The sequence below is a fragment of the Momordica charantia genome (genome assembly GCF_013281855.1).
Source record: "Momordica charantia cultivar OHB3-1 chromosome 2 unlocalized genomic scaffold, Mcharantia_2.0 BLBB01000002.1, whole genome shotgun sequence".
Lineage (NCBI taxonomy): Eukaryota > Viridiplantae > Streptophyta > Magnoliopsida > Cucurbitales > Cucurbitaceae > Momordica > Momordica charantia.
Window position 1 is genome coordinate 62,067 of NW_028275160.1, and position 17,348 is coordinate 79,414.

Below are 17,348 nucleotides of genomic sequence, written 5' to 3' on the forward strand. Positions count from 1 at the left end.
CAGAAAGGAATGTTGGCCGCGGCGGCAAGAGGCGAATGGCGGCGAGAACGGCGGCGAGAGGCGAACGGCGGTACGAATGACGGCGAATATAGGTGAAAGGCAGTGAACGAAAGCGAACTGAGACAAACAAAGGCAAATAGAGGCGAACGAAGGGGAACGACAACGAACAAATGAGAACGGCGGGGAACGATGGTGAATGGCGACGAACGACGACTTAAGATAGAGAGATTGAGAGAGATGAGATGAGATTGAGAGAGATTGAGATGAGATCGAGAGAGTAGAGAGATGAGAGGGAGATTGAAAGAGGTGTGATGTGATTGAGAGGGTTAGAGAAATGAGAGGCGGCTACAAGCCCTAAACCTAAAAACACAAGATATATATATATATATATCGGTTCGGATTAAATCGATTTTTTTCCTCTTAATCCGAGAATCGAACCGAACTGGTCGATTCTTTAAAATTAGAACTCAATCCGAACCGAGCATATACTTAACCCAACCCAACCGTGTTCTTGGAGTTATCGGGTTTTTTGAAGACTCGTACCATGACCCCCTATTTCCGTCGTGCTCAATTTCATTTGAAGTCCTTTGGAAAAAAAATAAAAATAAAAAAAGGTTTCATTTGAAGTCCGTCACTTTGTCGCACTCGTCGAAACGCCCAAGATTGAAGAACGATAGAAGCAGGAAGTACTGCGCCTCCCTCGCGCGCCACGGTACCTACGCCGTTCCTCGATTTTCTCTCTTACTCTCTTTCAGAGTCTAAGTTCGCAACATTCCGATGTATTTATCTGTCACTTCTTTTAATTGAATCATTCATTGCTTTCCAGGCCTTTTTTTTTTCTCAGAGATTTAGAAATAGACTTCGAATAGTTGTTTGCCCATTCTTGCGATGTGATCAGATGGGATTTCACCACCTCTTCTTATCTTCTGATGTTATTTCTGCATCATATATGTTCTATGGATACTCTTGATTTAATTTTAGATATGAAACATGAAATTTTAGAATTCTTTAAAGGTATATTGTGGGGAACCCGTGTCTGGAGCCTTTTTTTTTTTGGGTGCACCAGCCTCGTGTCTTTCCAGTCCTTTAGCAAAATTTCGTGATTATCCCATTAGATACTTTCGTTGGTGGAAAAAAAGAAAACCTTGGGTGCGGTAGGACTTGTGGGATATTTTAGATCTCAACTCAATTATGTTCCCATGTAGTTATCCCTGAAGCAGAGATGTCTGTATCACCTGTCACTTTTTCCCTCTTCCTTGATAAAGTCTGTTCTTCTTGTTAATCTACACTTTTTGGTTATCACTGGTGTCTATCTTTCGATTACTGATAAGTGATTCTAGTTATATTTCTAAATTTATTTATTTTGTCGTGCAGCTTTTGAGTCATCATGTCTTGGTGCACAATTGAATCTGACCCTGGTATAAATTTTTGTTCAGTCCCTGTTTTCCCTTTTCATTTAAGTATTATATTGATGCTTTTTCAACCTCTCTATTTTAACATTTACCTCTAGATGAAATATTAGGAAGAAAGTAGATCATTTGCTGCACAGTACGCTTGTAGAAGTAAAATGTCTAGTTTATTTCTGTAGTATTGGAGTTGTCTTTGAAATGGTCTACATAGTAGCTGTGGGTGTTCACTTGAATCAAGAAAAATTTAAGACCATGTTTCCTTTCCAGGGGTCTTTACGGAGCTGATTCAACAGATGCAAGTAAAAGGCGTGCAAGTAGGTTTCCTTTGGATGCCAATTTTGTTGTCTTTCCTTATACCATTGGCTTGTTCTTTTGGCCCATATCTCTAATTATGTATGTTATTCTAATCTAGGATACGTAGATCATATGCATTTTAAACTCTTAAAATTAGTTTTAAAAAGTTGTACGGATTGAAATGTCTTCAAATAATTTTTTTTTGCCTCTTTTATTTGACCTCCACATGATTGGAATTGGTCTATGAAAACATGCAAATTGATCATGCAAATTGATGAACATGCAATTTGCTTCCTCACTGAAAAATCTGATGCAGTCGTTTCGCATGAATCTCCAAAACTCCAAGAAGAACTCAATCGTGAAACCATCAGAGCTAGGAGTTTTATCTTTTCCAAGATTCTTCAATGCTAATATAATTTCGGGTTCCTCGAACTGGCATTCCAATCTTTCTTTGTCAAGTTAAGAGATATGTCTCCATTCTAATCAAGAAGGGACCAAATGAAGAATAGTGCTGCTGTACAAATTTCCAAAGAACTCCAAAATTTTTGCTTCGATTTTGGGCTGATTAACGAGAATATTGTTTTGACCATCAAAAAGTTCTGAAATAACAACCCTTCTTTTCCTAGTGGCAAGGATTCTGTGGAAGAAACTTGTATTTTCATCTCCATCTCATAAGCAGTGAACCTTGCATTTCTGAATTAGTTTCCTATATTCCACCATATAAATACACAATAGATCCCTTTTAAGAGAGCATCTCCTGCCTCTTCCAGAAACCCCAGACAACTCCTCATAGCCTCTAGAATATTGATTTCTTGTGCCTTTTCCCTTTCTTCTGCAATGTGCTTCATTGCTTCAAGGCTTCTTTCAACTTTCTCAATTTTAAAGAAGGGGCATAGCCTGCCCACCCAAAGAAATTATCGTCATCAAGTTGTGCTTCTATCAACTCAACATAATCTTTATCATTAATCCACAAATTGTAGAATTTGAATGGACTTGGACCCCAAATGAAATTTCCTACTTCAATTATAATCAAGAAATGATCGGAGGTAACTTGAATTGCTCTCGAAACCTTTGAATTATCAAAAGTGTTGTCCCAATCCTTCAAGATTAAAAATCTATCAATCAAAGAGTGAACTAAATTACTTCACATCTTTGTCCAAGTAAAATTGCCCTTTGACAAAGGTAACTCTGTGAGATTCAAATCACTAATAATTCGGCTGAAAATCTTCATTTCTAATCTACCCCTGACGACCGCTCGGATGACCATTTGGTCATGTTAAAGTCACCTCCAATACTGTTGGGGAAAATAATGCAGCCAACTAATCTAAAACTTCTTAGCAACAAGAATGATAAATAAAGATTTGGGAGAAGAAAATTAAACGTCGAATTTATACTGGTTCACCCAATGTGGGCTACGTCCAGTTCCCCTGTTACTGTTGCAAGTTCTACTAAAAATGTTAAAGGATCTTCCAAGAGTTTACAAGCTCTTTACAATGATTTCTCTCGGTCTTTCCACACACAGAAAACGTTAATGAATCACTCCACAAGTCTTTCAAATTCTCTAAGGGATACATAAGTATTTACCTCTCAAACTCTTTGTCTTTCAAACTATCTAGGTAGAGTCACCATCAACTCTACCTAATGACTACTGCTCTCGGCTCTCGGTTGTGGAATTCTAGCTGTCCTAAGAAGGTGTGTTGTGTGCTACAAATGGAGAAGATTAGAGCCATCTATTTTTTCTTTGTCCTTGTGCATCAGTTTGTTGGATCTTATTCTTTTAGCTCTTCAACATTTCTTGGGCTTGGGTTTTGATTGTTTCTACGAGTCTTCCACAACTACTGTTTGGCACAAAGCTTCCGGCTCAAGCTAACCTACTTTGGGTTAATGTTGTAAAGGCGTTACTTTTCCTTTTTTATTTTTTGGAAACTAATTTCCTAATAGGAGGGATGGCTCTCTTGTACTCCATGAGCAAGAGTAGAGAAAACTTAGAACTTACCTAAGATGTTGTAGATAATCTTCCAAAGATGTGCTATAAATTAGGATGTCATCAAAATAGACAACAAATTTATTAAGAAAGGGGTTAAGAACTTGATTCATTAATCTCATGAATGTACTAGGAGCATTGGATAATCTAAATGGCATTACCAATCATTCATTTTTGGAACAAGAAACAACTTTCATTGAAGAAATGAAAAGGAACATTCATATAACCCTTCATTTGTTTTGAAGGTAGTTTTTTCATTGATAGAATGAAAAGGAACAAAATACAAGGGAAAAATAAACGTACATGGGTCAGATTCTTATTTGGTGGTATCCACTATGAAGATCAATCTTAGAAAAATATGTGGAGCAAAAGTTGATCTAAAAGATCTGATATTTGCGGTATAGGAAACCTATACTTCATAATAATTTTGTTTATTGATAGATGGAACAAAATTGTTCGAAAGATACAAACTCGAAAAGGAGTGAAAAGGAAAATGAGAAATAAAGCATAAAAACATAAAGAAGAAAGACTAAAGTTAATAATTTTGTTTATTGCATGACTATCCACACATAATTGCCAAGATCCATCTTTTTTAGGGGCAAGAAGGGTAGAAACTGCACAAGGGCTAATGCTTGGTTGGATATGGCCTTTTTGTAGAAGTTCTTGGATGATATTGCGGAGAATCTTGTACTCACTAGGACACATTTTGTAGCGAGGTAAATGAGGTAAGTTTGAACCGGCCACCGGGGATGAGGTCAAGATTATGTTGGATGTCTCAAGTGGGGAGGTCTTTTGGCTTGTCATAAATGGAGGGGAAGGCTTCTAAAAGCTTGGTAACCCTGCTGTCTACAGTGGTTACAAGCAGTGGGTCATTTTTTCTTTGACAATTAATGTCAAAGTGTAGTTTTCTTATAGGTATTTTGCCTCTTTCGGTAATAAGTTAAAACAAATTTCCCTTTTGTTTTCCAGCAGTTATCATTCATTTTTTCTAACAATTGTTACCAATAGGGAGCAAGATCACTTTCTCACCTATCCATTCACATTCATATGTATTTTCTCCACCTTTATGGGTGGTTTATTGTTGTATTGCCAAGGACGACCCAAAAGTACATGGCAAGATTCATGTCTAAAATATCACAAATGATTTGATCTTTATAGTGATTCCCAATGGATAAGGGAACTGTGAATATTTCATTGACAAGAATCTCACCTCCTTTTTTGATCCAACTTACTTTATAAGGGCTTGGATGTGGATCCACCTTGAGTTCAGAGCTTGTACTAGCTTTTCGGAGACTATATTCTTGCTACTCCCACTATCAGTGTTTTCGAGGCGCACCTGGGCACTTGCCTTAGGCAAGAGGTGAGGCGATTTAGCCCAGGTGCGCCTTGCGAGGTGCCCAGGTGAGCGCCTTCTATTGGGTGCTTGCCTCAGCGCACCTTGGCGCGCCTCTTGCCTGAGGCAAGGCGATCTGCCCTTTTTTTTATATTTTTAATGTGTTTTTTTTAACACCCTTCCTCTCCCTCGTGAAAAAAACCCACAAGCCCTAACCCTTCTCTCTCTGCCTCTCCTCTCGACATTCATCTTCACTTCACCACCCTCAATCTCCGGCTACCTGCTCCCATCTCCGACTATCGCCGTAGCCGCTGTCGTCAACCATCGCCGCCGTCTCCTATCATAGCCGCCGCCTCCATCTGTCGCTGCTGCGACTTTTTAAAATTTTTTTTTATTCTTCTTGTCTCCTTTGTTCCTTTTCTTTTCCTCTCTTTCATTGAAGCATTTCACACCCATTCTTTCTAAATCTTCCCCATGGTTTCTTCACAGTGTCTCTTTCCTTTACTTTCTTTTATTTGTTTATTTTTTATCTTCCAAATTTTAATTTGGTTATAGAATTTGGTTGTTTTATGTATCTTGTTGACATTTACTATGACACTATTTTGGTATTGATTTTTTAAAGGTTTACTACATAAATTTATGCACTACATATATAATTTTTATTTATTTATTTATTAAGGTGCGCCTCGCTTCACTCAGGCGTCGCCTTTGTATCACCTCTCGCCTCAAGGCGATCAAAAGGCTTGTTGCCTTGCGGTGCGCCTTGCACCTCTAAAACACTGCCCACTATCATAATCACGCTACAAATCTTTCCATTTATAGTGCATCTTGTTCGAAACAAGGAGTGTCTTTGGGGTGTGATTCCATTGTAGGAGTAAGCAAAACTCTTTAGACTATGCAAGATAATTCCTTGCCATCATCTGGTTGGGCATAAGTAATTTCTTCCTCAGAATCTTAATCCTCCACGTTATCATCATCTTGTGCTCCTCTTGTATTGCCAAATTCCTTCTTTGGGGACATTCATTTGAAAGATGTGCTTGTTGACTGCACCTAAAACATTTACCAAGAGAGGGTCGGTTATAGGGATTATTATTTTTCTTGGGAAAGGTACCAATACTCCCTTTTTTGTCATTGTCAGGGTTGGTATCCTCTTGGTCCTTCAATTTGGAGTTGGATGAGCTTGCTGCCATATTATTTCTTGAACCATGGGTGTTTTCTTTGATTATGCTTGCTGTTTGTCCCAAGGATTCATCTTGCTGGTCCATATTTTACTCTTTTGTTCTTCATCTTCTTCAATTGTTGATGCATATGAAATGGCTTCGGCGAGAAATGTTATTGGTTGGAGGTGAATATTTTCCTTTATATTGTTGCGAAGGCCATTAATATAGCGAGCAATTTGCTGATTTTCTTTCAGCCAAGTTGTTTCTTGCACTAAGTCTATGGAACTCTTCGGTATAGTCCCCAATTGAGTGAACCTTGCCTACAATGTTGGAATTGGTTATACAATAATTGTTCAAAATTTATAGGTAAAAAACGCTTTTTCATTAGCCTTAACATCTTAGGCTAATTTCGAATAGGATTCTTCCCATATCACCTTCTATTCGGTTGAAGTTGGTCCAACCATGTGAAGACTCCACTTTTGAGTTTTAAAGCTACAAGTTTGACCTTCTTTCCTTCCGAGGTTCCATGTAATCAAAAAAGTTCTCTACATTCTTGACCCAATCCAGAAAACCTTCTATATTCATTCTTCTATTAAAGGCTTTAATTATATTTAAAGCCAGGAAGATCAATCTTCGATCTTATATTCAGACTTTTCTCTCCATGCTTGGTCCCCACAATATTGAGGGTAATCTTGGTGGTGTTCTTGGTAGGAGGTGGAAAATTAGGCGCTGGTTGCTGGTATCGAGGCACTCTTGGAAGGAATTCTTCTTCGCTAGATGAGTTTGAATCAAAACTGAAGGTTGGGTTAGTAATTCGCTCTTGGTATTGTATGTTTCTTGGAGAAAAGGCAAGTAAAAACCCATGGTGCTGCTGATGGTATTGGATTATTGGGTTACTGGCTGGTGGATTTCTTTGGTCTTGATAGTTTCTTGGAAAATCAGCATGTTGGTTTCCTTATTTTCTTGGTTGATTAATGGGGGAGCTTGATTTTCTTTCTGCTTTTTAATGTCTACAGCCTCTTCTTGAAACCTTGGTTGATTGGTGGTTAATCTTTCAAGTTCTTGAGAGATGTGTTTCAAAATGCCTTGCATTCCAATCATGTTGATCTTCATTTCTTTGACTGAGATTTCTACTGTTTGGAGTATAGTATTGAAGGAGTTGGGAGAAAGAGATGCTCCTGCATCTAGAATGGATTGATTATCATCATTGCCCTTAGTAACACGTTTTCTAGCCATTAGGCCCAAAAAGCGAGTGCTTTGATACCAATTTGATGAAGAGGAAACTTCTGGAACTTTTTATTCATTAACAAAACTGAGTTACAGCCTAAACTCCAGCCTTTTAAAGGTGCTGGAATCCAACAACCTAGCTGTTAGGTTGGTTAAAATATAACAACACTCTACCTAACAGCTCATAACGACCCAGGTTGGTTAAAATAACAACCTCTAACAGCTAAAAAGCACAGCTGTTTTCTCTAAGATTAGCTGCTGGACATAGCCAAATGAAAGACAGAAAGTTTCTAAAATACCCTTACATTACAATTCCTACAGGAAACAGTTTCAGTGTATTACATACTTTGCAGATATAGGGATCTCCCTTGAACCATTTGAGTGTAGCTCATGAAGATTCTTTCATGGAATATCTGAGGTTTTGGAAACTACAAGAGAAGAGCAGCCATCAAGTTCTTTCAAAGCAATTTTTTTTTTTTAACAAGATACAAACTTAGATAGAAACTTGATGGAAACTTTGGAATGAGACATACGAAAGTTTCTTTAAGGCAGGACTTTAAATGATCATTCCAGTGCAATTCGCAAAAAATCTGATAAAATCTGGCTTCAGCTGCTTCCAAAGTTTTAAGTAAAAACTTAGAAGTGTAACCATCAGGACCACGAGCTTTATTTTTGCCGAGAGCTTTAAAAGCTGACCAAATTTCTTCTTCATCGAAACTTCTTTCCAGCCAAAATTGGTGTAAAGCTTGTCGAAGAACCCAATAATTGTAGCTTCTATTTCTTGCTCATTCAACAAGGACATCCCATTAGAGTATGATAACTCAGTGATCATGGCCTTCCGTTTTTGAGCAGAAAGTATCAATGAAAGAAATTAGAATTCTTGTCACCTTCCTTCAACCAGTGAACTTTGTCCTAGAAACATAAACTGGTATAATCTGTTTCCAAACTCATCAAATCTCTAGGGAGCTCTAAAGACAATGGTTGGGCAGCTTTGATTCTTTTGGTAAGTTTGGTGGACTTCTCTCTCTTTGGGATGAATTAAAGGTCATTGTCCAGGAAATTCTAAAGGGGATTCTCAATCTAAATTTTGGTGTCTTTCTCAAAAAAGAAAGCATTTTTGGCCCATCTTTGGTCTTTGAATTAAACATATGAAGAAAGTTTGAGTTTTCTAAATGGACTTTTGCGGCTGAAGAATTGCAGAATAATGGTGAATATCCTAGTTTTATGTGACATCAGCCTTCTTCTGTTGATTCTGCATTAGAACATTCTCAAGTGAGGGATGCCTTTGGACGGAATCAGAGAAAGGGTTGTTGCAGCTCTTCTATGGATGAAGTTGGCTCAGCTAAAGCTTCTGCAAGTTTTGCCTTGAGACAAGCCCGAGATCATGTTCATTTGATTCAAAAAACTTTATTATCTAATGGTCAGCCTAGTTAGGTATGCTATGGAACATTTTTTCTGGAAGTGGATTTGTTGATCATGGTGGTGTTGAAAATCAGAGGGTACCTTTTCATGGACTTTAAAGGTCTCCTGCTATCAAAGTTAAATCTTGGAGGAGCAGCCTGCTTAGAAGTTCTCGATTAGAAGATTTTTTAAGTTTCAAGCTGAGTTCGGAAGGATCCTGTTGAAAGTTTTGCCAAGTTCATAAAAAATTATGAAATTTTTGTTCCCAAATGTCTAATCTGCTGATAACTTTCTCCAAAGTTTAATTTTGCTTTGAAGAAAGAGTTTTAATCTTATTTGAATTATTTTTTATCTTAGTTTTCAGATGAGGTTCTATTCTTAGTGCCTAGTGGTTTACTTCTTCGTTCAAGAAAATGCAAAGTTTTCTACTTGATCTTTTCTCCTGGCATTTTCTTCGTGTTGTTTGGTGCTGCTTTTGAAGTTTGATGGTAGTGGGTTCCGCTGATATGGCTTTTTGACTTCCAAGAACTTCCATGGTGATTATATTCTTCAATGTTTACTTCTCCCTTGGTTATTATAATATTTGAAGAATTTGACTTTATTTATTTGATTTTCTGTCTTTCTCTTTACTCTTCTTGGGGTTTGTATCTTTCAATTTTTTCTTTATTTTTATCTATCAATCAAAAGTTTGTTTCTTGTTTAAAAAAAACATTTCTAATCTCCAAAACACTCCTAGGAGATGAAGAGACATTTGAAACTTCAGTCAGAATTCTCCATGCCAAGAACCAACACAATAAAATCTTTTTTTTTTTTTAATTTCCAAAACACTCCCCGATATTGGAGAATTAATCTAATCACCAACCATATTCTTCATGCAAGGGGAGACTGACAGATCTTCGTTAGCTTCTTCTTCGTTAGCTTCTACTTCCAAATGCTCAATGAGTAGACCCACCTGATTGAAGTCTGCTTTAGAAAACTCAATATCAGAATGAAAACTTTTTCGGGCACCACAATCAGTCTCCTTTGACAACTTCGATCCAATGGCCAACGGCAAGCCAACAATTCCTTCATTCTCCAACTGCTTTTCATTGGAACTAACCATAAAAGGAGGATCGACCTCCAAAAGAGACCTTTCATTTTCCTTTAGAAATTTGAACAACCACATTGCGGAGAAAAGAATAGTGAACAACCACCAAAGGTAGGGATTAATTCACATTGATTCCTAAACCTCGATTGATACTTCAAAATAATTCAACAAATTTCTATCTGAGATTTAATATCCTACGAGTTACCTTGTCAACCAAATGTAGTAGGGTCAGACGGTTGACCTGTGATTAGTTGAGGTGCGCGCAAGCTGGCCTGGACAAACGGATATTAAAAAAAAAAAACAATTCAACAAATTTATGATTTTCAACTAAATGCTGAATCCTCCACGTTTCTCATCAATAGCTACAAAAATTTCCTTACTCCACACAGGTAAATTCTTAATTTTAGTCGAAACACCATTGCACTTGATCCACTCAATCCTTCTGTGTTTTTCCATGTTCCATTTTTCAATCTTTATAAAACCAATGCTATCATCCATTTTAAGCAATACTTTATAAATATGCTGATGAAACAACTCCTTAAAACTTCTTTTTTTCCTTCTTCCTTTTTTTAATCTTTGAAATAGATTTCCAATCATCTAAAGAGTGAAGCCTTGAGACTACAAAGATCAACTGAAAATTATCCTCTTCAAACTCTTACGAACACATTAAATTAAATGATAATAAAAATTCAAGAGGCTGGAAAATTGATTCTTTCTGGTTCCTTTTTAGTTAAATTTCTCTCAAGGGTCCTCTCTCTCTCTTTTTTTTTTTTTAATATCCGTGAGTGTCCGAACAAGCTTACGTGCACCTCGACTAATCTCATGGGGCAACCGTCTGACCCTACAACATTTGGTGCCGGGAAACACATAGGAATTACTAATTCCTAAGGTAGGTGGTCATCTTGGGATTTGAACTCATTCCCTCTTAATTACCCTAGCCCCTTTGGACCAATGAGCCACCCATGATGGTTCTCAAGGGTCCTCTCTCAATCTGATTCTTCACAAAAAAATTCATCAATAGCAATTTGGAAATTCAAAAGTCCAAAAAAGGTTCACACTTTTGAAATGTTGCAAAAGAAACTCCCATATTCTTCCATTATGCCATCGATTTATCCATTGTGTTTTACAGCTTCAAAAGTTTAAAATCACTTGTTCGTTGGTTTCTCTTTCGTTGTGGCTTGCTGGATTCAATTTTTGTAGACTTTCAACTTACCGTAGGTTTGCTCTAATGGCACAAAGAGTAATCTCCTTCCACGAGGCTCTGAATTTTCTCCAAGAGCTCATTTACTATGGGTTAACAGAGTCAAAGCTATCAAATCAGAAATTTGGTTGGAGTGCAATCAACGAATTTTCAAGGATAAGCACCGTAGTTGGTTTATCGGTTTCAGTTGGCTAGACTACATGCTTCAGAATGGTATTCTTTATCTTAATTTTTGTAGATCTCTTCCTAGGGGATATTTATTTAAATTGGGATGCTTTCATATTCCCAATTTAAGATTGTTTGTTTTCTCTTTTTTCTTTTCTCTTTCCACTCATTTTTTGTGTTTGTATCTTTGAACATTTTGTTGTTTCTTTTCATTATTTTGACGAAAGGTTTGTTTCTCGTTCAAACTTTCTTAAGAGGAACACATAACACTCCAAACTCGTACTTTGGGCATTTTTGGTGACTTCGTAGGAGTATCTTTTTAGCATATTTTTTTACTAACATTTTTCTCTGAGATCCAAATATATTATTTGAGCTTAATTTGAATTTTTACCTGCTGAACTCACCTAGCATCACCTTGAAAATACTGCACTCCACCTATGTAGATTATATTAATATCCCGAGTTTCCTAATTACTAAATTCTATTCTCAATATTGAAGGGTTTTGGGTAAAACGAAAAACTAGATCATCTTAGATGATTAGCTGATTTATTTGATTTTTGATGCACTAACATATATGCCATGGCCTCCTCAGGACCAATATGTGCTCTAAATAGACAAGGATTGTTTCCATTAGGGTTAGGGTGTTATAATCTTACATGCCTGTTTGGAAACGATGTTTTTTCAGGTTGAAGAGTTATACTCATTGGATCTTGACTCTCTAAACAATATGAGGTATGATGTCCGATTTTTATGTCTGACATTTTTTAAATATGACAGTGTATGTTAATCTCTTACATCCTTCTATAAACTTCAGGCCTGTATATGGGTTGATTTTTCTATTCAAATGGCGTCCAGGGGAAAAAGATGACCGTCTCATTATTAAGGATCCAAACCCAAATCTATTTTTTGCGAGTCAGGTGAGCTTTGTGATATTGAATATGGACGGCCATCACAAGTGATAGATAAAGAATAGCTTATTTTGTTGATTTTTTTTTATTTTCCGTTTTTTTTTCTTTTTCTGTGTTACAGGTAATTAACAATGCTTGTGCAACTCAAGCAATCTTGTCTATTCTGATGAATTGTCCAGATATTGACATTGGCCCAGAATTATCCAAGTTGAAGGATTTTACTAAGAATTTCCCCCCTGAACTCAAAGGGTTGGCCATTAATAATAGTGAATCTATACGTACGGCCCATAATAGTTTCGCAAGGCCTGAACCTTTTGTTCCTGAGGAGCAAAAAGCTTCTAGCAAGGATGATGATGTGTACCATTTTGTAAGCTATTTACCAATTGAAGGGGTACTTTATGAACTTGATGGGTTGAAGGAGGGACCTATTAGCCATGGTCCTTGCCCAGGCAGTCAAGGTGACCTAGACTGGCTGGAGATGGTTCAACCCGTGATTCAAGAACGCATCGAAAGGTACTCAAAGAGTGAGATAAGGTTCAACCTCATGGCCATAATTAAGAATAGAAAAGAGATGTACACTGCCGAACTAAAGGAGCTCCAGAAGAAGAGAGAGCGCATCTTGCAGCAGTTGGCTGCCTTGCAGTCAGAAACACTGTTGGAAAATAGCAATAACGAGTTTCTAAACAAATCCCTATCAGAAGTAAATGCTGGGATTGAGAGTGCCACAGAGAAAATCTTGATGGAGGAAGAAAAACTGAAGAAGTGGAGAACTGAAAATATCAGAAGGAAACACAATTACATACCCTTTTTGTTTAACTTCCTGAAGATTCTTGCAGAAAAAAAACAGTTGAAACCGCTTATTGAGAAGGCCAAGCAGAAAACTGGTGGCCCCAGGTGAAGTTTGCTTCTGGGTGACTGTTGTACTATCTTATATTATGTGCCATTTTGGTGTTCTTACCTAACGCATAGGATTATCTGATACGTTTCAACTCTTTGCCTGTTGTCATTGTGCACTTGGATCTTTTTATTTAGATCTTCATGTTTTATTATAACTCCGGTGAAAAAAGCTAATCATGTTTCTCATTAACTAAATAGATGAAGATAATAATTTATCTTGAAATTTTGATTTTAAGCTTTTAGAAATCTTACGATTGCTTAATTGACTTGTGAAATTTTAGTTTGATATTTCTTTAGAGTCTACTATTTTCAATCTTAACGTTTTAAATTGATGGACAAGATGGAAGCCATTGCCTCCATATTTCACTCTTCTCTCCACTTGCATTGAGACGTGAAAGGAAGTTTGATATTTCTTTAAAAAAGTTCAATCTTTACGTTTTAAATTGATGGACAAGGTGAGAGTCATTGTCTTCCACTCTTCCTTTCACCTCTCGATGCAAGTGTCTCTCGCCCTAACATATCTCTCCTCTCAGGCTAAAAATTATTAGGTTTAGATTCTATATTAGTTGTGCGCTTATGATTATAACTTTTTTTTTTTTGTCTTTGTATTTTAAAATAGAAAGTTATTATAGATAACTATTTTTAGTTTATCTTTTAAAATGTAGTTTTTTAAATATCAAACTAAGCTATTTAGAATATTTAAAATTATATATTGCATAATTCTCTTTCTTTCTTTTTTCCCCTCTTTAGTTGTATTAATTATCTCTAATTTAATTTATAATTTAAAGCCTAGATTACGTTCAGATTTTTTTTTATAATAACAAATTATCTAATCAGATTTTGTCTAAACTCAAATCTTTCGACATTTAATGTGTCAAGTTTTGCTTTCATTATTAAAAATCTTATCGTCCTCTTCTATTGTCTCTCCCTTGTTATATTATTTACTTTTGTTTTTACTCATTTGGCGGCGATTATTGATAATTGTTCAATAAGGTTTTGTATTGGTTGTGTTCTCTCCTTCTCAACTAAAGTGGGTGATAGAAAATATGGATACAATTTTCTAATGTATGTACCAATTTTGATAATTGTTGATAATTATCAATTTTGAGTACCTTTCGAATGGGTTCTTGAACAATAACAAATTGAATTTGTTGTATCAGATAAGGTTCAACGATTATCAATTTTGAGTACCTTTCAATCCATAAGGTACCTAAAATTATTGATAATTGTTCAACAATAAAATATTAATTATATATCAATGTATGTTAACTGTGTTTCGTTCTACGTGTTTATAATTATATAAATTATAAATGTAGATTATTTCAAGTATATTATTGTTTATAAATTATATGTTTATACATGAAAATTTATTATTTTGTATCCTTCTATATGTTTACAAGTATATAAATTATAAATGTAGATTATTTACAAGTATATTATTGAAATTACATATTAATTCATGTTATATACACGAAATTTTATTTTTGTTACTTCTACATGTTTATAAGTATAAACATTAGATATCTAAATTATTTTTAAGTATATTATCCATAAGTTATATAGGTTAAAAAACACATTTAGTCTTTGAACTTTCATCAAAGTAACGATTTAATCCTTGAACTCTCAAAAGTAAGACTTAATCCCTGAACTCTCAAATTGATAACAATTTAATCCTTATCCATAAGTTTCTGTTACAATTTACCAACTAGGATCTATAATGCCACATATGCTGACTTAAAAACTAAAACAAACGTGCCTAAAAAAAAATTCTGCCCCTCCACCATCCACCACAATTTGCCTTCAGTCTGCGCCTTTTCCGCCCCTCAAAAATTTCCCCAGAAGCCGCTGTTTCTCTCACCGTCTCCGCCGTCAAATTTCCTCGCCGGAAATTTACAAACCTCGATTTTCGACGGCAATTTCAACATCTTTATCAAATCCAAAATTAGTTTCCTAGCCGCAGGCTTCATCCTCGTCCACTCTCAAGATTCTATACAGAACTATCAGAATCTCAAAATGGGTATTTTCGAGGAGTTCGGTTTGAGCAGTGAGCGTCCTGGGACCAAAAAAATAATAGAAACACTCTCTGCTGGCGAGGTGGGTCGCCGACGATGGCGGAGAATCAGAACAACAAGCTCTTAATCTTAATCAGATCAACAACCATGGATTTTTTCTTATGATTAGTTCGAAAAGAAAAAGAAAAGTCAGAAAACTGACAGAAGAAACGAAGAAAATGGAAAACTTTAAATAGGTGGTTAATTAACAGCAGCAATTATCAAACATAATCGAAATTGGAAACACCTATTTTTTTCTTGGTAATTATTGTATAAATAATAAAGATCTAGTTTTATTGTTCTTTTCCCTCTGTTCTTTTTGGCTTCCGGCTTCGGCTGAGGAGAGTGAAGCACGAACAATCTGGGAGGTACCTTCCTTGCTTTTGTTATTTATTTATTTATTTTTAAATCTGTAGACTTGGCCTCATAAATAGATCCAAGTTGGCATCCCATCGAAACAGAAATTTAACAGTAAGGATAAAATTGTTATCAATTTGAAAGTTCAGTGGCTAAATCGTTTTTTCGAAAGTACAGGACTAAATCGTTACTTTGATGAAAGTACAAGGATCAAAGGTGTTTTTTAACAAATTATATAATAATACATGTATGTTGATGTAAGTACAAACATTATATAGGTAAAACATATATTGTTTATCAATGTATATAACAATATACATTAGATTGTTCGAAGCCTGACTTTTTCTTTCATTTTTATTGTTATTTTAAATTTATTTATTTAGAATCTGATTTGATTTTAAGATTAATATGATTTTTCAATTAAACTTATTTGATACATTTTTTAGATTTGATTATACTTCCTTATTTGAAAAGTCATTTCATTCCTTTTTTTTTTTAAATAGAATTAGCTTTAGAGTTTATTTTGATTACTATACTTTTAACTTTGGTCTATTGGTCTATTTTAATTCTCGTACTTTTCAAGGATAACTATTTCGGTATCTTCATTTTCTTTTTATCTCTCTTTTTTTATAACAATTTCAACAACACTACAGTGAATAAATTTTCTTGAAATATAGCCCTAACTTTGTAGTTAAAGAGTTTTTACTTTATATCAAATTTGCTTTAAAATGTTGCCAATAAAGAACAGTGGATATTGCACCCACTTTGCTTTCATGCTCTCCTGTGTTCAAAACTTGAAAACTATAATATTTTTTTGTGAGTTTAAAAAACTATAATCATTATATTTTATATATTATATATATTATTGCATATCATTGTATTTATTTCACATGATATATCATTGTATTTTATATATTATTATTTATTATTGATATAATTTATTAAAAATAATATATATAATAAATAATAATGTATAAAATATAATGATATATAGTTTTCAATAATAATAATTTATATATTATATATATTGTTTTAATAAACTAATAATATATAAACACAATGATATATATAATAAATATATGATATATAAAAATATATAAAATATAATTATTATAGTTTTTAATAATAAGAAGAAGGTAAAAAGTTGATTAATATAATAATAAAGTGTAACCCACGTCTCAAACACAAGAGTGAAGAAATAAAGTAGGCACCGCAGCCACTGCGCTACGCCAAAGACCATCGTTGAAAATATTATGCTATTATTTAATATATAATATCATTATTTTTTTTTTCAAAAAATCAACGCCGTTATATGTATTCTCAGGAGGATATCGTCGCAAATGCCAAGTCTTATTTATTAATTCAAAATTTTAGTTTTCATGATTTTCAAGATTTATTTTTTAGAATTTCCATCTACGTTTTTATTTGTTATGACAATTTCAAAAAATTTAAGCCTTGGCACTTCCACTCAATATTGACATTTCAAAACTCGTTAGGAAGCAAAAATTATCGGAGAGGATGCGAGGACTAATTCTGGTTTGCATTTCAGAAATAACATGATTAGTAGATGCCTCAGAGAAAATTATTAATGAAAATCTGTTGAATTAGGAGAGGATGAAAAAGAACTGAGATGTTCATTTTTCTTTTTATTGCATATTTTAAACCCAAAAAATTGAAATTTTAGAGATACACTTTTTTAAATTTGGGAAAAGAAAATTAATAGTTCAAAAATCTATGAGACAAACTAAAAGTCTTGTAATTTAACTAAAAATGAAAAGGGTTTTCAATTTAAAAAATAGACATATACATTCACATTACGTAGGAAAAAAAATTAGAAAACACAACTTATTCACATCACTGCAGTTGTTGATGAC

The 17,348-nt window shown here is 34.8% G+C and overlaps 1 protein-coding gene across 3 annotated transcripts; it reads left to right on the plus strand.

The window, feature by feature from the left end:
• Nucleotides 1–571: 571 nt before the first annotated feature.
• Nucleotides 572–13,240, plus strand: UCH2 (Peptidase C12, ubiquitin carboxyl-terminal hydrolase 1). 3 transcript variants are annotated; one of them, XM_022298098.2, is made up of 6 exons: nucleotides 572–712; nucleotides 1,375–1,418; nucleotides 1,677–1,723; nucleotides 11,947–11,993; nucleotides 12,076–12,178; nucleotides 12,291–13,240. In XM_022298098.2, the coding sequence occupies exons 2-6, from the start codon at nucleotides 1,388–1,390 to the stop codon at nucleotides 13,065–13,067; spliced, it is 1,005 nt and encodes a 334-aa protein (XP_022153790.1). In that variant the 5' UTR covers nucleotides 572–712; nucleotides 1,375–1,387; the 3' UTR covers nucleotides 13,068–13,240. The 3 variants fall into 3 exon arrangements, with proteins under 3 accessions (XP_022153790.1, XP_022153791.1, XP_022153792.1); XM_022298099.2 differs by having other exon boundaries at nucleotides 647–779; XM_022298100.2 differs by lacking the exon at nucleotides 572–712 and adding an exon at nucleotides 11,114–11,309 and having other exon boundaries at nucleotides 1,383–1,418.
• The last annotated feature ends 4,108 nt before the right edge of the window (nucleotides 13,241–17,348 follow it).

What these genes read in the sequence shown, in the direction of transcription:
- UCH2 (XM_022298098.2), top strand. Translation starts at nt 1,388, where the DNA reads ATGTCTTGGTGCACAATTGAATCTGACCCTG. An exon ending in CACAATTGAATCTGACCCTG is followed by an intron (nt 1,419 to 1,676) that starts GTATAAATTTTT and finishes TTTCCTTTCCAG; the next exon opens with GGGTCTTTACGGAGCTGATT. An exon ending in GACTCTCTAAACAATATGAG is followed by an intron (nt 11,994 to 12,075) that starts GTATGATGTCCG and finishes TATAAACTTCAG; the next exon opens with GCCTGTATATGGGTTGATTT.